The sequence below is a fragment of the Trichechus manatus genome, unplaced genomic scaffold (genome assembly GCF_000243295.1).
Source record: "Trichechus manatus latirostris isolate Lorelei unplaced genomic scaffold, TriManLat1.0 scaffold00001, whole genome shotgun sequence".
NCBI classification, from domain to species: domain Eukaryota; kingdom Metazoa; phylum Chordata; class Mammalia; order Sirenia; family Trichechidae; genus Trichechus; species Trichechus manatus.
This window is the reverse complement of record NW_004443937.1, coordinates 21,014,036-21,041,101: the sequence shown is the minus strand read 5'-3', so window position 1 is coordinate 21,041,101 and position 27,066 is coordinate 21,014,036. Positions and strand designations below refer to the sequence as shown.

Below are 27,066 nucleotides of genomic sequence, written 5' to 3'. Positions count from 1 at the left end.
TCACTGATCTGGTTTTCTGTGTTACTCAGTTGCTGGGCATTGTTCCAATTGAAGTTTTTAACACATTAATCCTCTTTTTCTGGTGTGAAATACAAAGGCACAGCCCTAAGAATAAATGTTTTGTCTAACTAGAGCACAAAGAGGCATCCTGAATGTTTAATAAACATTAAGTGTTTAACACTTAGGAGGCAGGTCAGCACTTCACCCTGAAAAATTTTGATGCCATCATTTTAACTTCATATTCAATAGTCTGTAAAGTAGAAATAAATGGATTAGTGTTCTGTGAATGAAAGATAAAAACCATGCTGCTAATTGAAAAACCAATTTGCCTCATCATAGTTTAGAACATCAAACTGTAGAAGATCTGTTTTCTAGTCCAACCAGCCTTAGCTGTAAACTTGGGAAAGTCAGATAACCTTCTCTGAGTGTTGCGTTTTTCATATGTAAAATGGGAGAAGTGATCTGTCTGACTCAGGGTTTTTGTGAAGATCAGATGGGACTATGTATCTGTGGAAGTGTTTTCAATAACAGGTTAAGTGCATTGATGTAGGTGACCTTTTTTTGTGGTGTCTTCTTAGCATGTTATTAGCTCATCTTTTAAAGCTTTTCATTAGTTACAGAATCAGTCTTAATTTTTGTTCTTATTTCAGATTATAAGTGGACACCTGAGTCAGCAGGACCTGGAATCCCAGATGAGAGAGCTTATCTACACAGACTCAGATCTTGTTGTTACCCCAATTATCGACAATCCAAAGGTATGGAAAGATACCTCAGAAACTGTGGGCTGAGTTTTAGACTTCACTGAGGCCTGAACTCTGTGATATTTTCATTCAAAATGTTCTTTGCCTTCTTTTCTTTCCTGTTCCTCTTATTTCCTGTTTCTGTTTCATTTATGCCACATGTCTGCATTTTCAACTCCTACCCAGTCTGTCATCCTCTCCTCGTCCTGCCTCCACTTCATAGGAACGTTGAATTCCTCTGTCTCCGCTGTTTCTGACGTGTCACCTCTGCCTCCCATCAGTCCACTCTCCACGGACGGAGGAGGAGCCTCAGACCTGTGCCCTCAGCGCCTTGCTTTCTCCATACATACTTGTGTGAATCAGTCCAAACTTTTTTAGTCACTGATGTATTATGAAGGGAGTCGTCGATGAGTACCACTCACCAGGCTGAGGTGGGCTGGACAGATCCTAGAGACCACACCCTCTCATAGGGTGTGAAGGCTGTACGGCAGAGGGCAGGGAGACAATATGGGAGTTTGGGGAATTGTGGTTCACAGTGCAGTTGTAACCCAGTGTGATTTTTGTTGCTTCGTAGCCTTAGCTACATAATATTACATAACTAGGGGATGAGGAATAGTCTCCTTTTTAAAAAAAAAAATTAATTTCTCAGTCTGGTTTTCTATTAATTTCCAACCCTCCAACACATTCACATCTACCACCTATTCCATATGTTAATTTTCCTGCTTCCTTTATTTTTATTGTTGTTGAAAATATACACAGCAAACATACCAATTCAGCAGTTTCTATGTACAGTACAGTGACATTGATTATATTCCTCAAATTTGTGCAGCCATTTTCACCCTCCTTTTCTGATTTGTTCCTCTTCTTTTGACATAAACACACTTCCCCCTAAGTTACCTATCTAATCGTTCAAGTTGCTGCTATCACTTTGATGCCTTATAGAAAATTCTTTAAAAGAGCACAGTGCTCACAGCAGACATTCTTTACTAGTTAAACTAGACTGTTTGGTTTAAAGATGTCTTCAGGGGGTATTTTTGGTTTAAAATTTCAGGGCTAAAGATTATCTCAGGGCAATAGTTTCTGGGGTTCGTCTAGCTTCAGTGGCTGCAGAAAATCTAGGTTCCATGAGAATTGAAATTCAGTTCTGCATTTTCCCTCCTTTTAATCAGGATCTTCTGTAGAGTGTTTGATCAAAATGTTCAATAACGGTAGCTGAGCACCATCCAGTTCTTCTGGTCTCATAGCAAAGGAGGCAGTTGTTCATGGAAACAGTCAGCCACACGTTCCATTTCCTCCTCCTATTCCTGACACTTCTTCCTCTGTTGCTCCTTCCTTTTTAAAAGAAAATGTCTTTTTCAGTATTAATTCATTACTGTTTTATCTTATTGGGGAACGTTACTATAGTTTGGACCAATTGGGTTCTTGGGTGCATATTTATTTCCTAGAGAGACAGAGTTTAATATAGATTATCAAGCTGTTTTTCATAATGGAACTAATTTCTTTTATGAGTTTGGATGTCTGGCAGATGAACTTTATATTGTGCTAAACTTGATGGGTAATGAGACCTTTTCCCAGTGGACTTTTCTAGAAAAATGTGTGATGTCTTTTGACCATATTCCCACTATATTTTTTATTTCTTTAATAACTACCACTTAGTAGTTTCTGGGAAACCTTAGCTAGTAGAGGCTTTTTTTTTTTTTTTTTTTAAGTTTTTAAACTAATTTTAGATTTATAGAAAAGATTAAAAAATAGTGCAGAGCGTTTCTGTATACCTTTGAGCTTCTCCTAGTCTTAGCATCTTACATGACTATAGTACAGTTATCAAAACCAGGAAATTAACATTAGTTAGTGCTATTCACTAAACCACAGAACCTGTTTGAGCTTTCCCAGTTGTTTCATTAATGTCCTTTTTCTGTTTCAGGCAGGGCTTCCAATCTGTTTGTTCTGGTTTGAATCTCTGCTGATAATTTGCATTTTTAATAAGTTCCTGGGAAGTTATACATAAGAATCACCTGGGAATCTTGTTAAAATGTAGATTCTGATTCAGTATATCTGGGGTGGAAATGCAAATTCTCAGCAGGGGTTTAACCCAGAACGAACTGGTTTGAAGCTCTTGTTCTAAGATTCCACCTTCTGGTTAGTTGTTGTTTATCCTTAGTTTCCTATGATCTGTGCTTGTCCTGTGTGGCCTTTTGATAATTGTCAGTCTTTCCTTGTCTTTCATGACCTGACACTTGTGAAGAGTACTGCTCAGGTATTTTATAGAATGCCCATCAGTTTAGGTTTGTCTAAAGGTTTATCATGGTTAGAATGTGTTTATGCATTTCTGACAAGAATTCTACCAGTAAAGGTTTTTAAAATAGTGTTTGTTAGAGGTTTTAGAGAAGTTAGACATGGAAATGGGGGTGAAATTTATTAAAAGTTTATTCATAGTTATTACTCAATATGAAGTATTTCTGCTGTTCCTTATATAAACTCATGCCTCTAACTATGTGGTTTCGTCCAATAAATCATGCACTTTCTTATTCACGCTGTTCCGGCTTCCTGAAATGGTATCTTTCCTAATTTAGCCATCAACTCCTAACCATCCTTCAAGACCCCAACCTGCCATCCACTTCTTCCACAAACCTTGTCCCCACCCCATCAGCCTGAAGTGCTTGCTCACTCTCTAAATTTAAAAAAAAAAATCTCTCTCTCAAATGTTTTTTCTATAATTATGTTCTGCCTGGTTTGAATTGTTACTTAAATATTTTATATTTTATTATTGTTTTCAATTGTTTATCTCATCTTCCCAGCCCAGGGTGTCAACTCTCTGACACTAAGGATCATGTCTTTTATATCTTTGTATCTCTCTTAGTACTTAGCATAGTGTCTCACCGTGGTAGATACTCAGTAAATGTGTGTTGAATGACTAAATTTTCCACCTAGAGGTAAATTGGTTTAAGCATAAGCTAAGATAGGGTGAATCTTTTCCATGAAGCTTTATTTTATTTCAGATATCAATTGAAATGATTTAAAAAAAAATAATGCACCTGTATTTGTATACTCAAATCTGAAAGGGCATTGTTGAATTCTTATTCTTTTGGTGGCAATTACACTTTTACAGTATTCCTTTTGTCAGTTCAATTTATTGGGGACCTCATATGCACTTGATGTTTTATATGATAATATTGGAGATGCAAAGATTTATGAGACAGAATCCCAGCCCTCATAGATTTTAATCTGGTAGAGGAGATAGACATCTGTCTCAAAAGATGCCTCAAAGTTTCTTCTTTTCTTTTTTTTTTTTAAAAACGACAGATAATGAAACAGCCACCGATTAAATTTGATCCCAAAATATTGCATCTGCCAGCATATTCAGGTAGGATCATAAAGGTTTTATCAAATACTTAGACTCTGGATAAAGATACAAATATAAAATTTATTAGTAAATGGAGTATTTTCTTACATGAATAGCTGAATTCGTATTTTCTTGCCAGTTGGCTGTATTCTTGGGGAAGTGTTATACAGTAAACTATGAACAATCCGTAAACCATTTGTGCTCGCCCTTGACATTACACAACTAAGTCTGGGCTGCTTTATACTCTTGTGGCTGGGGAAGTTCCTGTAGAGGAGGGTGAGTGTTCCTGTGTAGTGGGTGGGGGCCTTCTCTTGCCCATTCCCTTTGTTACAGCCCGTTGAATTTCTACTACTTATGGTGCTATTATAGGTGAAAATGTTGGGTGCCACGGTGAAGAATTGGGAGTCAGTGGGGAATGGAAATACTTAAGGAATGATTGTTGCATTTCCTCTCAGCTAATGGAAATTCTTATTTAGGATGAACAGAGGAACTTTTTATATTCTGTAAATTTTGATTTATTTTGTTTGACAAGTTATGTTTTAACTCGTTGAGCTTATCTAGAGATAATTCTTCATAGCTGGAGTCTACAACTTGATGTAAAATTTAAATACATCAGCTGATGGTTTATAGAGGTCTCAGTACTGATTAAAAAAAACAACAGTACAGAAGGACATTTTGAAAGACTAGCATGAAGCAAAATGTTTTTAATATTTACTAAATATTAAGGAACCTGGTGGTACAGTGGTTAAGTGCTTGGCTGCTAACCGAAAGGTTGGCGGTTCGAACCTATCAGCCACTCTGTGGGAGAAAAATGTGGTAGTCTGTTTCCATAAAGATTACAGCCTTGGAAACCCTATGGGGCAGGTCTGCTCTGTCCAGTAGGGTCGCTATGAGTTGGAATCAACTCAGTGGCAATAGGTATTTTATTGCTTTCATTGCCAAGTAGAACTGTTATTTATGAAAACCTAAAGGATTGCTATCTGGAAATAATAATCTTTCTCTTTTTTCCTTACTTTGAATTATTTAGGAAATTATTATTATTATTATTTTGCTTAAAGATAGAGATTGGCTAAAATGTATTCATTTTAGATACCATCTCATTTTCTAGTGTTTACCCTTTGTTTCTGTAGGGTTTGGAAATCGGGATTCCAGATGATTGAGCCTTCATAACATACCTGGTTGTTTAACAGTAGATTCATTGTAGAATCTTTGGCTCTTACAATATTTTATGGCTCAATTGCTTTATTTATACAAGGACTATCTTGTTTTCTCATAATACAATTTTATTTGACTTTGCATTATATTATGTTTTAGCTAGCAGGATAATTCTCCGTTAGACTCATGCCTACCCCCCAACCCCCCAACATAGTTTTCCCTTGAAATAGTTTAAAAATCTCCATGGGTAGAAAAAGAGATGTGTGTAGAAGGATAAATAAAACTACTGTCATCTTTGGAGCGTTTTTTGATTTTGACAGCGTCAAGTTATGGGGTTCTTTGTTCTCATCCTAGCTATTGAAATTGTATTCTCCATTTTATTTCCCTTGTAACGTTTTCAGCAATCCTTTTCACGTAATACGCTTTTATTATTTTCTTGCCTCTGCAGTGGATAAGTTAGTATTTCTGAAAGACCAAGATTGGAATGACTTTTTGCAACAAGTGTGCTCGCAGATCGACTCCACCGAGAAGAGTACTGGAGCCTCCCGAGCCAAGCTCAATCTCCTTTGCTATTTGTGTGTGGTGGCCGGCCACAAGGAGGTGGCCACCAGGCTCCTCCACTCCCCGCTGGTAGGCTGTCAAATTGTGAAATAAAGACTTTCTCAAGGTCCCTGCAGCATGCCTATGCCGTTAACGTTTGCATTTCTGTAGCAATTAAGACAAGTGCTAAAATAGTAATTTGATTTTAATTACAGTGAAAAAATAGTTATTTATTAATATTATAGGCTTACCAGAATTATCCTGTTTAATCCTTAGGTCTAAAAGCAGTTGAGTGGGAAGTGATTTTGGACTTTTTTTTTTTAATACTCAGGTTTGCATTTTATGTTGTCTTAACTGTAAGGTACTTTTCATATCTGAACTCATAAGACTTTTTCATCAGCTGCTGGAGTGAGCTGCCCATGTGGAGTTGGGCGTCTTACCTGGGCCAACCTGGTAAACGCCAGGGTTTCTGATGTGACAATTGGGGGAGGGGGTGAGTCTCTGAGACTTTTGTTTCTTTTCCCCTGGTTATATTACTTCTTGGACTGTCTTGGTTTATTGGTAGAACCATGGCAATTGGGCAGAGTTTTGAAGTCATCCTCAGAAAAGAGTTAGTGTTCTGGAGGCATTTTTTATAGTGGGCCCTCACTTGGGAGCTGGCTTGAAAAAATTTAAGTGTATTCGCTTACAGCATAGTATGAAGGTTACTTTCTTGGTAGTTGGTGTGTGTCTGTGGTGTGGGGGACATTTAGGGAACGTAAATGGGTAGAAGAAACAAAGCACTGTCCTTAGTTTTTATCTTATTCATCTATTCAGTGCTTATGGCATCTTTGTAAATAATTCTCTCCTTGGTGCAGGATTCACATTTCAGTTATGTAGAGGTCTGATTGTTAACATAGTGCTCAGTCTCTCTGTTGTTCTCTGGTTGACATGTACATTTTAATTTTTTATTCTAGTTCCAATTGCTAATCCAGCTTTTGCGAATAGCTCCAAACTGGGATATGTAAGTAACATTTTTATTTAAAAAAAATTACTCTTCATGATTTTTTAAAGTAGTTATATCATACATGTTTATCAAAAGCAGATCCCTAAATAGTTATCGTAAGTCATTCTGAAGTAATGATGATACTGTCATAGGCAGTTTTTCTAGGAATCCCGTTTGTAAATCTAAAGAGAAGATTTAAAAATAGCCTTTATCCTAATACTACAAATAACAATTCAGGGATTATATAAATTACTTCTGGTAACTATTAACTCTTTTGACTCTTCTTTAGCAGATAGTTTAACCCTGATCTCCGTGATTTAATCCAGTTGTATTTCTTAGGAGTTTTTCGTTACCACTTGCGTCTTTCCCACACGTAGAACTTAGCTTCCCTGTAATGTTATTTAAAGATCTAACGGGAATATGACTTACAAGCTCCTGATGGAAGGAAGTGTACTTGCTTTTTTGTGGAGGTACCATTGTGTGGCGAAAAGCACGTAAGTTAAGGTGTTAGAAGGCTTTAGCCTCCAGTTGCCACTAAGACTTGGCCACATGATTTCCTCTTTAGAGTTTTACCTCTTGGACAGTCTGTGGGACACTGAAAAGGCACAGGCTTCAGATTCAGATAATCCTGGGTACCGCTTGGCTGATAGATCTGCCCTCTGGGCAGATTTCTTCACCTGCTGAACTTCAGTTTCCTCATCTGTAAAATGGGGATAGCATATTTACCTCATAGATTTTTGGTAACAAACTGAATGAGATGAGTATGTGAAATACCTTGTATCTGTTTCTTACTGGATACTTAGTTATTCACTGGAAGCTTGGAAGTTGTAGTTATTATTATCGAGCCAGCTTATCTCACATGATTATTCGGAGAAACACGTGAAAACATGGCGGTGAAGTTTTGTGAAACGTGGTAGGGTATGATGGTAATCATTCTTCCACGTCTGCAAAATGTGGGGGAGACAATAGGTGACCACAGACTGCTTTTTTTAGTTATTGTTCTTATCATTCTTATAATGTATCTTTTGATGTTACATTACTCTCCTGAAGCAAAGTCTGCCACTACAAAATAGGATTTTTAGGTAATCTTTGAGTGTTTAATACTTTTGAGGAGGTTTGTGGTATGCTCATTGAAAAGAACCCAGTCGATCTCCTAACACCCTAGAGAGAATTTAAATGATATCTTTGAATGGAGTGCCCCCTGCTGATTTGTAAAAATAGACATTTCTTAATCCTTTCCAAATACTGTTTTAAAACTAATTTTTCTGTTCTTTTAACTGAAGTTTAATCATAAAAAAGTTTTAATTTGAGGAAAATAATAAATTAGGTGATAAGTCCTCTCCCTGGACCTTTTTTTAGTCCATTTTTTTCCACATCCACATGCCTTTTCTTCTATGAAGCCTTCTCTGACCCCAGGTCATGTTACCTTGGTAGCATAAGAAAAGGGTCCTTAACTTAGCCCTGGGGGGAAAACTGTTGTGAAACAAAACCAAACCCCTTGCCTCCAGTCGATTCTGACTCGTAGCAACCCTATAGGACAGAGAAGAACTGCCCATAGGGTTTCCAAGGCTGTAGTCTTTACAGAAGCAGACTGCTCATCTTTCTCCCATGGAGCATCTGGTGGGTTCAAACTGCTGACCTTCCACTGCGACACCAGGGCAGTAGGTATATTTATTCTTGGCTTTATTCTGAATATAGAAAAACTAAATTAGAATTACATCTAATTTTACAAGTTTCTCTTCCCCCTGCAGTATATGTATGTTATGTATTTTAAAAATGTCATTAATGATTTGCTGAAGACACGTTGTTATTGGATGCCTTTTATTATATGCTCTGATATCTGATCATTTTATTTACCCTGTTCTCTATTTTTGGATAGTATTATTATATTTTGTAATCAATATTTTGATAAACACGTTTGTGCTTTAATCTTTGTACCTATGTATGTTCTCTTTTTGCCCTTAGGGAAGATTCATAGAATTAGAACAAATTGGTAAAAGGCAATAAATATTTTTGTGACTTCTGATAAATTGCTAAAATGCCCTTCAGAAATTTCATCAGTATATGTCCCTAGTCAGTATGTATAAAAATGCCTTTTTGTTAGTACTTTTAACATTGAATATGTATCAAATTTTGTAATCTTACCAATCAACTGAATCAAACAAAGGAAACATATTTGGAAAAGAAAGTTTTCAGATGCAAATATTTAGATATGACCACTGTTGATAATTAGTGACCGTCCTCCTAGATGTCCTAACTCTGCCTACAGACATGACTATACTGTATGTCTGAATGTCTTTATATACCACAGGACATGCTTAGATGGGTGGATATACCTCTTATTTTAACCTAAGTAATGTGCTGTCCCTGTTATTTTATAATCTGTATTTCCTCCACTTTCCTTGTCATCCATTAGGAACTGTTTGTATATTTGTTATCTAACACATATTCATTGAGAACTTCCATGTGTCAAATTCAATAGCTATATAATGTTTCCTTGTGTGTACATCGTATTTTACGTGAGTACTAAACTTTTTTTCATACCCTTGTGAAATTTTTTTTTGTTCAATTATGAGTCAGATTTAGTAATTTACTTTTTCCTAGAAAGCAGTTATTTTAATATTCTCTGTATCTCTGGTTATTTACCATTTCTTTTCCATGAGTTTGTATATTTCTGCTTTTTTTTGCTGAGTAAGAGTGGCTTTTTATTTCCTTTTGGTATTCTTGTATTTGCTTTTCTAAGCCTATGTATTTTATGCTTTAATTTTTAAATTAAATAATGACTTCATTCTTTCAAAAGACAGTTTAAGCACATAAAATTTCAAGCACTGAAGAAAGACGGTGCAAAACAGAGTACTCAAAAAAATCTCCCCGCCTCTATATTTAATATCTAGTTACCATGATTTTAGACATCTGCATATTCGGAAGCTCTGGTGGCAGTGGTTAAGTGCTCGGCTGCTAACAGAAAGGTCAGTGGTTCAAACCCACCAGCCACCCCGTGGGAGAAAGGTGTGGCAGTCTGCTTCTGGAAAGGTTACAGTGTTGGAGACCCTATGGGGCAGTTCTTCTCTGTCCTATAGGGTCACTATGAGTAGGAATTGACTTGATGGCAATGAGTTTTATAAATTCAGGAGAGATAAGTAGAAATACTTTGGAAAGTAGTATTATATTGTGCGTGTTACTTTAGAATAAAAATTATTTAATTGTACTTGGATTTAAGAAAAAGAATTTTCAGATATTTCTTCATATGAGATGTTAGCTCATAAAATTTCAAGGTTTCAAAAAGATTACATACAAAAAGCATAAAAGATTGCTCATTGCTTTTTAACTGTTGGAAAGCTGAGGAAATTCATTCTTTTATTTCTTCCCATCTACCGATACAACTGTTTGTACATTATCATGGTTTATGGAACTTATTCTCTGTTGTGTAAACAAAATTCTCATCTTTTTTGTGGGGGGGGCACGGTTTCTCCATTTCTGAATTCTTTGTTTTAATTCACCTCTTGGCTGATAGGGTTTCATCATCTGGTAGTTTTTTTTTACTTGTAGGGAGGTCTCTGGCTGCTCTGCTTCTGGAGTAGTTGCCCCTTGAGGGCCTCTCTGTGGTATTAGGGGTCAGGCACCATGGGCTGCTTGAGGCTTCCCTTGACCTTGGCCATGCTCACCCCTGTGCAGCACTGTGGAGTTCGCTCACTCTCTCCTGATGCTGACTGTGGTTGTCAGGGACTCGGGGCCAGCCTGACTCTTCTCTTTCTGTGTGACTTGTTTATTCTTTGTTTTTGTTTTTCACTGCCTAAGTTTTGCTTTGTATCCTAGGCTTGTGAAATTTTACTAGAATGTGTCTAGGTAGCTTTTTTCATTAATTTGCCCAGCTGTTGCTCTGCTAAATTGTTCAGCCCTACTTTAGTTTTTCTTTTGTTTCATGATTTTTTCATTGCTCTTCTGTCTGTTTTCTGCTCCTGAAATTCCTGTAGGATGGATGTAGATTTCATGTCTTTTGACTCATATTTTCTTTGGCTTTTTTACTCCCTCTTTTTTGAGGTGTGATTCACATACCATAAAATTCATCTTTTTAAAATACACAATTCAGTTGATTTGGTATATTCACAAAGCTCAGCAAGCCCACTATCTAATTCTGAAACATTTTTATCACCCATAAAAGAAACCCTGTACCCATTAAGCAGTCATTCACCAGTATCCCCTCTCTTAGCCACTGACAACCACTAATCTACTTTCTGTCTATAGATTTGCCGTTTCTAGACATTTGCTATAAATGGAATCATAAAATATGTAGTCTTTTGTTTCTGGCTTTTCCTCAGCATAATGTTTTCAATTCATCCATTTTGTAGTAGTAATCAGATCTTCATTCCTTTTATGTTTGAATAATATTCCATGGTATGGATATACTACATTTTGTTTATCCATTCTTGATGGACATTTGGATTGTTTCCATGTTTTGGCTATCATGAATAATGGTACTGTAAACATATGTGTACAAGTTTTTGTGTGAATATGTTTTCATTTCTCTTGGGATGTGGGTGTGTGTGTATATATATATATAATAAGAGTATATATATATATATAAAATAGGGCTGGGTCCTATGGCAACTCTATGTTTTGAGGAACTGCCAAACTCTCATTGTCACTTTTACTGCTGTTCCCTGACTTTACCTTTGAGGTCTCAGGTGTGATATTTAGCCCTGCTCATTTTATTATTGAGGATCTCCATTTAGTTATTTTTATTCCAGCAATCATGTTTAATTTTTTTTTTCATATTTTTGTTCTCTGTTCCTTTTTCCTAGATATGTATGTTTGATTCTATAATATCCTTTGGAATCTGAGGGTAAACATTAGGATTATAAGAATTCTGTTTGGAAGAGAGTTTAGGTTTAAATATTATGGCTAATATTTAAGGTTCAACATGAGGATTATAAAAATCGTACTCTTTAAAATTAGCCTGTGGGTCACTTCTTTTTCATCATGGTCCTGTTCTTTAGTGCTATTGTTCTCTCAAATGCCTGGTGATCTTTGATTGTTAGTTTATGAATAAATTATTAAAATGATTGATATAGGAGTTGGTAATATAATGTAAGTGTTTCTCCAACAGCCTCTCCTCAAAAGGAAAGGGCTGGCCTGTGAGTGGGTGATGCCTGTTGACCAGGTGACTGTGATGTTGAGCACCCGGCTGGCTTTAAGAGTGAGTGGGCAGGCTAGAGGCCTCTGCAGTGGCTGGGGTGGGTTTTTCTTTAGGGTGGAGGTAACTTTTCTCCTTTAACGCCTTTCTCCGCCCAGGATCTGATGTGGAGGACTGGTCTCTGGCTCCCACATACACACTTGTCTTGCACCCACAAGTTAGATCGCTCACTGTAAGAATAAATTTCCATTTTTATCTTAGGAGGCAGGGACCACAGAGTTTATTCTGTGTTCCAGGGAGGGGATGGGAAGGAGACAGGACCTAATTGGCTCACCTGTTCCCCTTGTGCAGTTCTTGAATCACTAGCTCTGGTGATCATGCTATGGCTCATCCTGGTTTTCTGTTTTGGTTTATCCCAACTGGGGCTTTTTGGAAGTTCAGTGCTTACCTCTCATTCTTAGACAAGGGTTTCTTCTGTTCTTTGCGTGTCAGTCAAGTTCTATCTATTTATGTTGTCTAGGATTTCTTCAACCTTTCTGGTCTACTTTTAGCCCTTCTTCTTGTTTCCAATTATCACTTAATTAAAAAAAATTTTTCCTTCTATTTTAGTAGACTATTGAGAGACCAAAGCAATGGGTGACATGTTCTATCTGCTCTCATAAAGCAAGAGAATGTCTCATAAGTTTTGGCATGTGTTCTTTACATGATTTTGATTTATGGACTTTTTGATTTCTTAGGTGCATGAGATATATAGAAGTGCTTCTGTTTTTGCTTATATTTGTTATTTATACTTTCATTACAGCATAATAATGAGGCCTGTATAATTTCTGCCTTTGGGGATTCCAGGAATTTATCTTTGTAGTCTAATTTAAGTCATTTTTTAAAAGTATGCCACGAATTTAGTAAACAATGTGTTAATAACAGCTAACACATTCAACACATTAAATGTCGGACACCATGGTAATTAAATCTCTTCACATAGATTATTTTTTTCCTTTGATTCTTAGAACAACTTGATGAGGTGGGTATTGTTATCCGTCCTGCTTAGCCCATGAGGTAACCAGGGCATGTGAAGGATGAGTAAATACCCCTGGGTCCCGAATGTGTAAGTGGTGGGGCCAAGTCTGGGCCCAGAGTCTTAACCAGCACTCTATACAGCCTTCCATAGACAAGTGTGGTCACTGTTTGTATGGTGCAGAGTTTGCTATAGACATCTGTTCTTTGACCTTATGAGTTTTATTATGGATGCTTGTATGTACATATGCAAGTATGTATTCATTGTTGCCCTCTGCTGTGCTAGGGAGAGAAGTAGATTGAAGTTTCCCACTCGTATCTGGCTTACTTTTCATGCTTTGTTATTTGGTATATAGATTTATGCCTTATATCCTTTATGACTAAGACCATTTTTAATTTGAAAGGAACCTTTTTCTCATTTAAGGTTTTTAGCCTTGAATTCTACTTTGAGATTTACATTGGAAATCCTGGTTTACTTTTGTTTGCCTTGTGTAGCCGTATTTTTGCCCGCTCTTTTCCTACTAATGTGTTAGTTACTTTGTTTTTGATGCTAATATAGTAATTTCACAAAGATTTATTGAGGGCCTACTCTGTGCCATCATGATAAACATCATGATAAATGGAGAAACTGTGCAGAGATGGAACGGAACACTTTTGTCATTGTGTAAAGGTTTGATGGGCAGTGCTGCTCTAGATGCTATCATGGAAATGAGGATGGTTCTGAGGTAGAGTGTAATGGGCATGGGGGCAGTTTAAGCGGTAACGTTTAAGAAGCCTGAATCATGAGACGTAGCCAGCCTTGTGAGAGCATTGAGTGTAGGGTATAGCCGTATATTTTGATTTTTGTAAAGCCTAGGAGATACTGTTGTTATTATGTAAAATACTTATGTTACCTAAAAACCCTTATAATTTTAAGTTATGTGTATTCTCTTGTCCTAATAGGAATTGTTTCTGCTGAGATCAGAAAAAATATTTAATTACCACATAGTGATACATTTTTATTTGAGTAAATTTAGTAGCCAATACTTAATTTTGTAGATTGGAAAAACGATTTAGGTTAAGTATTTTGGACTTATCTTTGAAAAGAGAGTTTTGTATATGATATATTCTAACTCATTAGTGAGTTTTGATAAAAGTGTTTGTTTTACAATTGTGAATAAACTTCTTAGAAGTTGTTGTTTGGTGCCTTCGAGTTGATTCTAACTCATAGTGACCCCATGTGACAGAGCAGAAGTGCCCCATAGGGTTTTCTTGTCTGTAATCTTTACGGGGAGCAGATCTCCAGGTCTTTCTCCTGTGGAGCTGCTGGCTGAGTTCAAACTGCCAACCTTTCAGTTAGCAGTTGAGTGCTTAACTGTTGCCTCACCAACTTAATTCGCTTTGAACTACACAGATGTAAATTGAATTGTACAGTAAGTTCCTGGGTTACCAACATCCGACTTATGGACAGCTTGTACTTGCCCTTTAATGTTATGTAAATTTGCCCTCACTTTGAAATGATTGAAGCAACCCCTACTTGCAAAGAATTCTTCATCACAATCACCTTCACTTGTTGAATGTGTAGCTTTTAAATCATTGAAAAGGCTTCTAGTCTTTTCTTGCACTAAACCAAAAACCAAACCCATTGCTGTCGAGTTGATTCTAACTCATAGTAACCCTATAGGACAGAGTGGAACTGCCCCATAGGGTTTACAGGGAGTGGCTGGTGGATTCGAACTGCCTACCTTTTGATTAGCAGCCGAGCTCTAAATCACTGTGCCGCCAGGGCCAGTTCTTGCACTAAAGTTGAAGGCTAAATAAGAACTGTGTGCACCTTTTCTGACTTACCTACAAATTTGACATAAAGACACAGTTAGGAACGGAACCCATTAGTAACCCGGAGACTGTAATTCTCTGTGGTGGGATAGCTGGTTAGTGGCAGAACTGTGACTAGGAGCTTTCTTGTGCACCTTGTGGTCCAGTGTCCTTTTCTCTGCATCACCAGGCCCTACCAAATGTTTTTCAAAACAATCACTTTTAGAATATAATCTTTTATTTAGAGGCAGAATGCTAATCACACAAATGTCCAAGAATTCTTAAATCTTACATTAAGAGATTTACGTATCTAATTCAGGAAATGTGGAAATCAGTAAGAATTATTTCTGTATGTGAGAGTTCTGACAACAGGAACGTTTTCTCTGTGGTACTTCTGAGTCTGACTTGTTTTCCTCCCTGCTCCCTGCGTATGTTTGTTCTAGTAACCTGAAAAATAGAGGCCCTCTGGCTAGTGTCACACTTTGATTAGCCCAGAGAACATGCAAGCATCACTAAATAAATATGCAGTTCTCATCAACTCACACACTCAACCATTTTTTTCTTCGGTTTTTAAAAAAAGTTTAAAAAAAACCAAAACTAATTATTTTTCTATGTGAAATAGCTTTTTCAAATCAGAGTGGAATAATACTTAGTAATTTATCAACTTTGTTTTCTGCTGGGTACCAAAGAAATACCTCACTGAACTAGTATTTATTAAAATAGGACAATATTTGCAGAATTGATGATTGTAAAATTTTCTGTTACAGTGAAGAATATAGGTATATATGTTAAGCTGTGTTGATAGTAATTATTTACTACTTATGTAAAAACTCATTGGTCTACTAACAAATAGAACAGAGGCCTGTAGCCAGATGCCTCTATATTCAGAGATAAAAAGATTAATTACTGTTTTCCTCTTCTCTCTGGTTAAGGCCTTTTAACATTTTTATTTTCCCCTGTTTCTGTTAAACCACAACTTATTTAAACGTTGTCGCTATACAGACAATGCTGCAAAGAACGTTGCTATTCATGTGCCCTGTGTACATGAGGGAGAGTTTCTCTGGGCTGTATACATGGGGGAGTGTGTGCTTGTCCTATCACATTCAATTTTTATTTTATCTTCTTGTATCTTATGTCCATGCATGCATAATGTATCTAACTGGGGGTGGTTTCCTCAGTTTCTAACGCTCCTCTTCAGAAACTATTTTCTGTTCATTTACAGACGGGCCAAAGTTGCTCGGGTGATTGGTTTACTGGCCTCGCACACAACTGAGCTCCAGGAAAATACACCTGTTATTGAGGTAACTTCATTTATTACTAAACTGTTATGAATGATGAGAAGATTTTTCTTGACTTTGTATTTTAGAAGATGAAGCTTTCTTTGACCTTAATTTTCCTTTGTGAGTTGTAGCAATAGTAATGAAACTGATAACCTCAGTACATCTGTAGGCTTGCTTAAACACAGAAGCTCATTTACAGCATAGTCTGTTATTAAAGGTGATATGGCAGAGTTAACAAGGCTTGTGGAATTCTAGTCATCATTATTTCAATTATTTTTGGATAAGGCTTGTTTCATTACTAGTTTTCTTGTAGTTCACCCAGTATTTTGTTATAACTCAGGTGCTTTTAGTTAGGGTATAGCTCAGAACTCAAAATTCTTTTGGCTTTTCACATTAAATTTAATGTTCTCATCCTCACCAGTTGTCAGTTATTTCTGCACATGTAGACATGTCCTTGTGAAATTTGTAAGAGAAAAAGATAGAAAACCAAAAACCAGATTACATACAAAGAAAAGTGAATCAGGTTTGCATTTAAGTTGTAACACTAAAGGCCAGAATATACAGAAAACAGTGGAACAAAAATTAAGGGGTTGTATGACCTTAAATTTCTATATACTGGTGTGCCCTATTGCCTGTTGTGAGGACAAAACAAAGCTAGTTTCAGAAATTTAGGGACTCAGTCTGAATTTCCCTAACATCTCTTTAAAAAAAAAAAAAAATGAGGTGTAGCTTCCCCAAAAATCAGCATGAAAAATTAGTGTTAAGACAAAGTATAAAAGAAACAAATTTCTTAAATAATGAATACATTAAAACTCAAGTCAAAATTATATTTGTTAATGTTGTGAAGCTTAATGTACGGACAGTAGATTCTTGAAAAAGAATATATGTAATGTCAAGAATAACATGGAAATAAATCCTACATTATTTTAAAATACTTAGAATGGTACAGGGAAGGAATAGGAAAAGAAAAGGCAATTTTTTGTCATGTTGGAGAAATTCATAGATAAGTGTTTTATTTTGGACATTGATAATTTCTTTTATTCTTGACATTGATGTTTTGTTCATTTTTTAAACAAATGCTTATTTTAGTACTTGTGTATACACAACTCACTATCTAGGTGATGGGGATATAGTGTTGAACAAGATAGATTAAAAATACCTGTTCTGATGGGTGCTAGCATTCTTGTGTGGAGAGATAGATAATAAATAAATATATAAAATGCCAGATGATGATAAATACTATGAAATAAATAAAGTAGAATGATAGGGTGGCAGTGGTACTATTTTAGGTTGGTCAGGGAAAACCTTTGATAGGAACATTCAAGCAGAGGCTTGAAAGAAGTTGAGGGAACAAGCTATGTAGTTATCTGTGGGAAGAGTGTTCCAGACAAGGTGAACAGCATTTGGAAAGGTCTGGAGATAGAAGAGTAGTTGGCATGTTTCAGGGAATGACAGGGAGGTGAGGATGACTGGAACTGAGTAAGTGACAGGGAGAGAAGTGTGGTAGGAGATGAGGTTAGTGAGCTGGCTAGGGGCCAGATCGTACAGAGCCTTGTTATAAGCCACAGTAAGGGCTGGGATCTTATTCTGAGTGAGATGGGAAGCCATTAGAGGAATCTGAGCAGAAGAATGCTTTGACTAGAGGATTTTATTTGAAAAGGGTTACTCTGTCTATTACAGGGAAAATAGACACAGTTTTGGGGCAAGGTAGGATCAGGGAGACCAGCTAGGAGGCTGTGGCAGTAATTCAAGCGAGACACGATGGTGACTTTGACCAGGTTGTTAGCAGTGGAGGAGGTGAAAAATCATTTTATTTTGGAGCTATGTGTATATATATACATACACACAAATACGGATATTTAGGTATGTTTAGAGATACGTGTGTGTGTATCTCTAAATGTGATGAATATATTTTGAAGATAGTGTTGACAGATTTGCTGATTGCTATATTTGAAGGCAGACTGCAAAAACTTAAAGATTTAAGATGCTTTTTATTGATCAATACAAATTCTAATGTTCAATAAACATGAAAAGTGCTGAGTCATCGGAGAAATGCAAATCAAACCAAAATGAAATATTGAGACAGTCACCAGATTGGCAAAAATTAAAAAGCCTCACAATCCTGAAATACTTCTACAAAGAAAATTATAAAACACTCTGAAAGAGATTAAAGAAAGCTTAAATAAATGGAAAGATTTTCCATGTTCATGGACTGGAAGACTTACTATTGTTATAAGATGTCAGAACTACCCAAAGTGATCTATAGATTCAAAGCAATCCTGATCAAAATCCCAACAGCCTTCTTCACAGAAATGGAAAAACCAATCCTCAACTTTATATGGAATGGCCTGAGGCCCTGAATAGCTAAAGCAATGTTGGATTTCCACATGCAGAAAAGTGAAACAGGATACATGCCTCCTCACACCATACACAAAAACAAATTCAGAACAGGTTAAAGACATAAATGTGAAAACTAAAACCGTAAAATTTTTAAAAGAAAATGCAGGGGCAATGCTGTTGGGCCTAGCTTTTAACAACGAATTATCTAATAACGAAAACAAAAACAAAATAAATACATGGTACCTCATAAAAATTAAAAACTTTTATTCATTGAAAGACTACCAAAAAAGTGAAAAGGCAGGCTACCAACTGGGAGAATATCTTCAGAAACCATATATTTGATAAGAATCTAATAACCAAAATATATATAAAACTTCGACAACTTAACAGAAAGACAAATAACGCAGTCATAAAATGGGCCAAGGACTTGCATAGACATTTCACCAAAGAAGATATTCAAATGGACACCAAACACATGGAAAGATGTTCAGTGTCATTAGCCAGCTGTTGCTGTTTGGTACTGTCGAGTTGATTCTGACTCATAACGACCCTGTGTACGGCAGAATGAAACACTGCCCTGTCCTGTGCCGTCCTCATGATCATTGTTATGCTTGAGCCCATTGTCACAGCCACTGTGTCAGTCCGTCTTGTGGAGGGTCTTCCTCTTTTTCACTGATCCTCTACTTTACCAAGCATGATGTCCTTTCTCCAGGGACTGGTCCCTCCTGATAACATGTCCAAAGTATGTGAGATGAAGTCTCACCATCCTGGCTTCTAAGGAGCATTCTGGCTGTACTTCTTCCAAGGCAGATTTGTTCATTTTTTCGGCAGTCCGTGGTATATTCAATATTCTTCACCAACATCACAACTTAAAGGTGTCAGTTCTTCTTTAGTCTTCCTTATTCATTGTCCAGCTTTCATGTGTGTATGATGTGATTGAAAACACCATGGCTTGGGTCAGGTGCACCTTAGTCCTCAAGGTGACATCATTGCTTTTTAACACTTGAAAGAGATCTTTTGTAGCACATTTGCCCAGTGTAGTGCATCTTTTGGTTTTTTGATTGCTGCTTCCATGGGCACTGATTCTGGATCCAAGTAAAAGGAAATCCTTGACGACTTCAATCTTTTCTGCATTGATCATGATGTTGCTTATTGGTCCAGTTGTCAGGATTTTTACTTCTTTATGTTGAGGTATAATCCATACTGAAGGCTGTAGTCTTTGATCTGCATCAGTAAGTGCCTCAGGTCCTCTTCACTTTTCAGCAAGCAACGTTTGCTTGTTTTTTTGAGTGAAAACAAGTATCCTTATTGCAGTATCTAGAGGTGGTGATGCAGAGTTCAGGGGGGCCGGCCAGAGCCGGAGAGGAGGCCAGCCTAGGGACTTGGTGGAACAGACTCGAACACAGACAGAGCAAAGCTGCATTTTCCTCAGTCACAGAAATGTCTGGATGCGAGGAAGGCTACAAAGTGAGCAAGCATCATCCCTACGGAGGCCCAAGCAGAGGGGTGGCCCCCAGTGTGGATAAATAAAGGTGTAGCAACCTAAAGTCACAATTCACAGCTGGGCTACGTCCAAGGTAAGGCTGGCTCCAGTGGTGCGTGAGGTCTGGGAGGGGGTCTGTGAGGGCCACTTGGCCAGGGCTGCACAGGCCGTTGGAAGTTTGACTAATCAATTCCTGAGCAAGAGCAACTTTGAAACCAACTCGTTGCCCACGAGCCAACAGCAGCACTGAATCCCAACCTAGAACTGCCAAAAGAAGCCAGGTGCGAGGTCTCAACCTGCTGTCTTTCTCTGTGCCAGCTGCCCCCAGAGCTCGCTGGAGAGAACAGGCATTTTGGCGGCAGTAGCCACATCTGGGAGAACTATCTAGTGTCACTTGCAGCCCCAGGCAGCACACGCCATAGCTAAGGGGTGTGCGGTCATGCCTGGGTCCCTGGTGGGTTAAGAGGCTCACAGGTGCCCAGCACAACAACAGTTGGTCTCTATTTACCTGGAGCAACAGAGGAAGAAGGAGAGTCGGGAGTAGGAGGAGGAAGTGGAATGTGTGGCTAATTGCCTCCATGAACAAATGCCTCCTTTGCCAAGACCAGAAGAACTGGATGGTGTCCAGCTGCCATTACTAACATTTTGATCAAAGATTCTATAGAAGAAAAATCTTGAACCGAAATGACTTAGTTATCTAGTGCTGCTATAACAGAAATACCACAAGTGGATGGCTTTAACAAAAAGAAATTTATTCTCTCACAGTCTAGGAGGCTAGGAGTCCAAATTCAGGGTGCTAGCTCCAGGGAAAGGCTTTCTCTGTCGGCTCTGGGGGAAAGTCCTTATTATCAATCTTCCCTAGTTAATAACAAACTCCTCAGCGCAGGCACACAGGGTCTGAAGGATGCGCTATTCTCCTGGCTGTTGTTTCTTGGTTGTATGAGGTCTCCCTGTTGCTCTGCTAGCTTCTCTCTTTATATCTCAAAAGAGATTGACTTAGGACACCATTTTGTAGATTGAGTCCTGCCTCATTAAACATAACTGCTGCTAATCCCACCTCATTAAAACATCACAGAGGTTGGATTTACAACACATAGGAGAATCCCATCAGATGACAAAATGGTGGACAATCACACTATACTGGGAGTCATGGCCTAACCAAATTGACGCACATTTTTTGGGGGGACACAGTTCAGTCCATGACACAAAACTATCATCTGAGGTCACCTCTCGGTGAAATAACAGATGTGTGCACAAAATACAGGATATTATCCGTGAGTACAGTGCTCCATTCAAAAATCATCTACTTGAGACCAAAAGGTCTAACAATTGCTCAAAAGCAGATGAGAAGGTAAGGGGACAGGGAAACTAGAGTACTGGAAATGGAACAACCAGTATGCAATTAAAGAGAATGTTGACACATTGTGAAAAATGTAACTAATGTTGCCGAACAATTTGTGTAGAAATTGCCAAATGGGGACCTAATTTGCTGTGTAAACTTTCACCAAAAACACAATAAAATGTTATTTAAATATTTTAAAGTATCTTTAACCTTTGGGGGTAGGGTAGAGATTCTATAGAAAAATCCTAATCAAAAGGAGGAAAATGCAGAGCAGAATTTCAGTTGCTCATGGAATCCATGTTTTCTGGAGCCGTAGAGGCTGGATGATCGATCCCCTGAAACTTTTGCCCTGAGATAATCTTTAAACCTTAATCCAAAAATATCTCCTGAAGTCTTCTTAAAACCAAACAGTAGTTTTATTTAACTTGTAAAGAATGTCTGCTTTGAACATTGTGCTCTTTTAAGGTCTATCTATATGGGATCAAATTGACAACAGCATCTCAAAAGATCGGATGGGAAATTTAGGGGACAGTGAGTTTATATTAATGAGGGAGGAACAACTCAGAAACGGAGGGTGAGAAGGGTTGCACAACTGGAAGAATGTAATCAGTGTCACTGAATTGTTCGTGTAGAAATTGTTGAATTGGTATGTGTTCTGCTGTGTATGTTCTCAACAACAGCACAAATAAATTTAAAAAGTATCATTCATTAGTAGTTTCTGTACTTCAGGCCCTGGGGATACAAAGAAGATTAGAATGAACCTTGGTCTGGAGGCGCTGGGAAGCTGGAAGGAGATCAAGGACAGAAGTGGAAGAGCATCAGATACACCGTCACCTTTAAAATGTGCTGCAGTCTTTCCTGAGAAATTTGGTTTTCTCAGAGAAACCAAATTATTGATGAGGGAAAATTCTTCTTAAAGTAGAAAAGATAACATTTAGAAAACTATATTTTACAAGGGATAAAAGAAGGAGTATAGGTAGTTATCATATTGGGTGTGTTAAAACCTTTAGCGATCGATTTGGACATTGTAATGAATGGATCAGACTGGAAATTCCTGAACTTGCCGGTGAGTGTAACACCACTGCAGATGAGACGAGCAGACTCCTAATGTGATGCAGGAGGAAGCACACAGCGCCGTCTATCATGTATTCTCACCAATACAGTGAATCTCAAAACAAGCTTCTAGACCAAACTACCAGTTAACAGGAAGTACAGTGGATTAAAAAGAAAAAATAGAGCCTCACAGTCCTAAATGTTGGTGAAAGAACTGTGCAGCAGGAATGCTCATTATGTTACTGGTGGGAAAGTAAATGTCCACAGCCTTGCTGGAGAGCTGAGCACATCTCTACCCGCTAACCAGCATCCATTACCCTATAACCCAACGCACCAGCTGCATGCCAAATGATGTGTACAAGAATATATACTGTAGTACCAGCGTTATTTGTAATGGGTCTAAATAGGAAATAACCCATATGTCCATCAACAGTAGAATGAACAAAGCGTGGCATGTTTGCTCTGGAATACTATATAGCATTGAGAATAATGCACTACAGCACTGGGCAGTGAGCCTGAGTGACTCTCACAGTTGTAGGCAGTTGTCCCAGGCATCAGCAGGACATTTCCTGGAAAGACTAATCTATGCTTTCAGAAATGCTCTAGGACTAGTGGTTCTTGTCTGGAGGGTCAGCTCCATCTGGGGACTTAGGTATCATGGGGGAGAGACATAAGCAGGTAGGTGTCACTGAAAGGCTCTGGAGGTGAGGGTTTGGCGTAGTATCTATGGAAGGAGGCCAAGGCTGGAGCTGAGTGCCACACCCACCGTGGGATCCTTGTGCTTGGGCCTCCTTGTGGCCTGGCTGTGGTGGAGGCAGTGTGCCCTGTTGCATTAGGAATTTGCGAGGGGCTGGGGAGAGTGCATCTGCAGGAACCTGGGACCTGTCACGTGCCCTGGGTGGTGTACCTGACACACTCCCCAGCTGCTCCCCTGTGGTCTGGTCCTCCTGTGATTGTTCTTGCATTTGGCCTGGCAGTCCTTGAGCTACACTCGTCCTTTGTGCTTCCTCAGGGTGAGTTCTTTGGCTAGTGCTCCCCTCTCTTCAGAGACCAGATGCTTTGTTTGCTCAAAGTATTTCTCTAACTCCTGTTTACTTCTTTTAGCAAACATTGTATTCCTGATGCTGTATCTATTGCCAGACGGAGTGTTACTTCTTAAGGGGAGTGTTACTTCTTAAGGCCGTTGCATCCATTACTCCTACACTGTTACTTTCCTGAGTGTTTGCGGATGTTTTATTAATTTGAAATGCAAGGACTTGGGAAAATGCAGACTTATTTCATTAAACAGTAGTGTATATTTAGCTATTTGGGAAACTATTTTGAATTCAGCATCCTACATTGTGAACTAAGTTCTGTTGTATAAGTAGGAATTTACATAATACCTTGAAATTTTGCCAAGTGTTCTTTGTCATGTCATTTTTCTGTTATTTCTCACAATTTAGTTCTTTAAGTATTAATTTCTGAGCAATTGCCTGTGATAATTAATGCAGCCACTAGAGGTCACTCAAACACTGGAAACAAAGTTTTACAACTTTTGAGACTTGGAGCCCTGGTGGCACAGACAGTTCTACTCTGCCCTATAGGTTTGCTGTGAGTCGGAATCAACTCGACTGCAATGGATGTGGTTTTTTAGTTTGGTATGTTTGAACTAGGAACCCTAGTGAGGTTGCCAGTTCGGACGCACCAGATGCTTCATGGGAGAAAGCAGTCTGCTTCTGTAAAGATTACAGTTTTGAAAACCCTATGGGGCTGTTCTACTCTGTCCTGCGGGGTCGCTATGAGTCAAAATCGACTTGATGGCACACAACGACATAGAAGCAGGCTCTGTGGAGGCTTAGCAGGTATATGGTTCTGTGTTTCATCTTTTTCCTGTTTTTAGAAGTTTCTGGTATGTGAAATGCAGTGGCAGTCCGTTGGTGATTATTACCATTTGAGATGAATGAAAACTATAAACACAGCCTCCCCAGAAAAATGCAAAGTCAACACCTTGCACGTGATTTTAGGGGGTTTGGGAACTCTCTGGAGTCCCTGGGTGGTGAAAACTGTTAACACTATCCAAAAGGTTGGAGGTTTGAGTCTACCCAGAGGCTCCTCGGAAGCAAGGCCTGGTGATCTACTTCTGAAAAATCAGTCATTGAAAACCCTATAGAGCACAGTTCTATCCTGACACACGTGGGGTCACCATGTGTCGGAGTCACCTTGATGGCCACTGGTAGTGATGGGAACTTTCTAAAGCCTGTTGATGAGCCTTAGGTTCAAAACTCCTGAGACCATGTTTCTGTAAAACTCATAATTGGGTGTTTATGGATAATTTTTCAATAAACCATCAATAAATTTTAAGTGTGAAATGAGTCCTGATTTCTCTGGTAGGTTTACTACCAGTGGACACTAATAATTGTGGTTGAAGTTTTAGTAAGCATTTAAAAGGCATAGAACCTCATTTTATTACTTATCTTCGTACCCCCTAGTGCCTAGCCAGCAAGGTAACTTGTGTATTTCAGCACTCAGTCAATGTCGAAGGATTTAACGAAAGATTAAAAGAATGATAGGAAACTATGGCGCTGTTACTTGTTATAAAGAGACAGACGAGATGGAGAAACAATCTGTTTTACTATCCTTATAGTTTAAGCCTCGTTCATCTTTTTCTGTCAGCAGTGGCTGTAGAAAAGAGCTGGTCATGATAGCCTGTATGCGTTTAGAATTGCATATTGAATTCTTTTTCCACAGAAGAAATAAAACCAACTTCTTAAACTTTTCTTCCCAGGTAACATATTTACCACCCTGGAATCATTGAGGTTGTTATGTATAATAATTTTAAGAAATATTCCTGATATTATGCTACATGTATTTAATCTCAAGTATGCAGTAGATGTATTTTAGGAAATTGAATGTAGAATGATAAAATTCCAGAATTTGAATGTAGAATGGTAAAATTCCAGTTTGACCTCCTTCATTAAAAATTTTTTATTAGGGAAACTTCTGAACATATATAAAAATAGTCTAGGATAATGAAGTATCATCACTAACTTTCAACAGTTATCAATACTTTGCCAGTCTTGTTTTATCTATTTCTCTTTCCTGGGGTATTTTAAAGAAAATCCCAGGTATCATTTTATTCATAAATAGTATGTATCTCTAACAGAAAAGCACTTTTAAAAATATAACCAGAAGACCATTATCACACCTAAGAAAATCAAAAGTGGTTCCTGAATGTCATGTAATGCCCAGTCAGTGTTTACATTTTATTGATGGTCTCCTACGTGTCATTTTGTTAAAAAAAAAAAAAAAAAAAAAAAAAATTGAGCCAGGATTGAGACAAAGTGCCATATTGCATTTAAATGGTAAAACTCTTAAGTCTTTCAATTTCAAACATTTGTCTGCTTTTTTTTTATGCCACTTAATTTATATTAAGATAAATTTTTATTTCTTAGCCAAATCTAGAATGTTGGCAATTCGGTGGCATCCTCTGGAGTCATTTAACGTGGTCTATTATTTACTGTACGCTGCTGGTTAGATGTGGAGCCTTGAGTAGATTCAGGTTCAGATTTTCTTTCTTTCTCTCTGTCTTTCTTTTGAGGGGGGCAGGCATTCTTCATAGTTGGTGCTGTATATTGCCCGTGGCATCATAGGGAAAGGCATGTAATGTCTGGTTGAACTCCTCTTAGTGGCGTTAAGATTGATCACTGGATTCAGATGTGGTCAATCTTATCATTATGAACTTTTCCTTCAGTCTTTTACTTAATAGCTTTAGAATCCATTGATGATCATTGCCTGGATGCATAGGTCCTTTAGGGAGTTGTAAAATGGTAATTTTCTCATTTTATGAATCCTTTTGCATTTATAGCTGTATGTTCTTCTTACAGAAGTACATTCCTATTTGGGTGTCCTGAAATGTAGTTTAGGAAAGGTAGGGCAAATACTTGATCGTTTCCCTTTATAAGCCAATTTTCAGGTTAAGGATTTGTTGCCTTAGAAATCTCATGAGGTGTCCAGTGAGATTTTTTTTTTTTGTATTAGGAATTTATGGATTTTATATATGTATGGTTTATATATTTCAGTCCTTTGAAGTCATTAATCTTTTTGATGCTCAGATTGTTCCATCTCTGTCCCATGGAGTTTTTTCAAGTTTGTTCCTTTCTCCTTTTGTCACGACCCTGTTATTATCTCTGATGATTTGCTTGCTTTCTGTCACAACAGGATTTTACAAGCTTATCTTGGGCATTGTCAGCTCTAGTCCTGGAATAATTTCTCTAAGAACCCTTGTCTGCTTTTAGTTGGAAATGGTGTTTTAGAGAACACAATCTGGGTAGGGGTGCTCATTGCTACTGGAATTTTCATTTCTTCTAAAACTTTTCAGGGGTCAGAACTAGGAAATATTATTTATTAAAAAGAGAAAAAGTTTGTTAATTCATACTGACACTTCCAACTCAAACTCAGAATGATAGTTTTTACCATTTTGATGTTAAATTTAGCTCTCTTTCCTTATAAGCGGAAAATCTTAGCTGCTGAATACATTAACATAATCACTTATTTTCTTTAACCTATCTGAAACTATATATAAGTGTTTAAAATAACAGTAACAGTTATTATTACTAGCAAAAATCAAAAGTGCGGTTTAAGCTACTTTTGTGGTTTTCTTCCCCCCTCAGGTTATAATCTACTGGATGTATAGTCAAAATACTGCATTTTAAAGTCAATTCAAATAATTCTTCACATTGTACTTCCGTCACCAGTTTGATATATTGTTAGGTTTGTTTTTATTATTAAGTTTGTTTTAGATATTTAGAGATTGCTTTTTGTCTACTTGGTTTAAAATTTTAATGCATTTGTATTGAAATATTACACATATACAGAAATATGTACAAA

At 37.7% G+C, this 27,066-nt stretch overlaps 1 protein-coding gene across 1 annotated transcript in view; it reads left to right on the top strand.

Moving 5' to 3' along the window:
- ULK4 (unc-51 like kinase 4) overlaps positions 1-27,066 on the top strand; it is a 601,253-nt gene that overhangs the window by 43,341 nt on the left and 530,846 nt on the right. Inside the window, exons 13-17 of the mRNA XM_023727809.1 lie at positions 651-755; positions 4,041-4,101; positions 5,684-5,865; positions 6,732-6,778; positions 15,925-16,003. Of these exons, the coding sequence (XP_023583577.1) occupies positions 651-755; positions 4,041-4,101; positions 5,684-5,865; positions 6,732-6,778; positions 15,925-16,003 (474 nt within the window). The remainder of the gene's footprint in view (positions 1-650; positions 756-4,040; positions 4,102-5,683; positions 5,866-6,731; positions 6,779-15,924; positions 16,004-27,066) is intronic.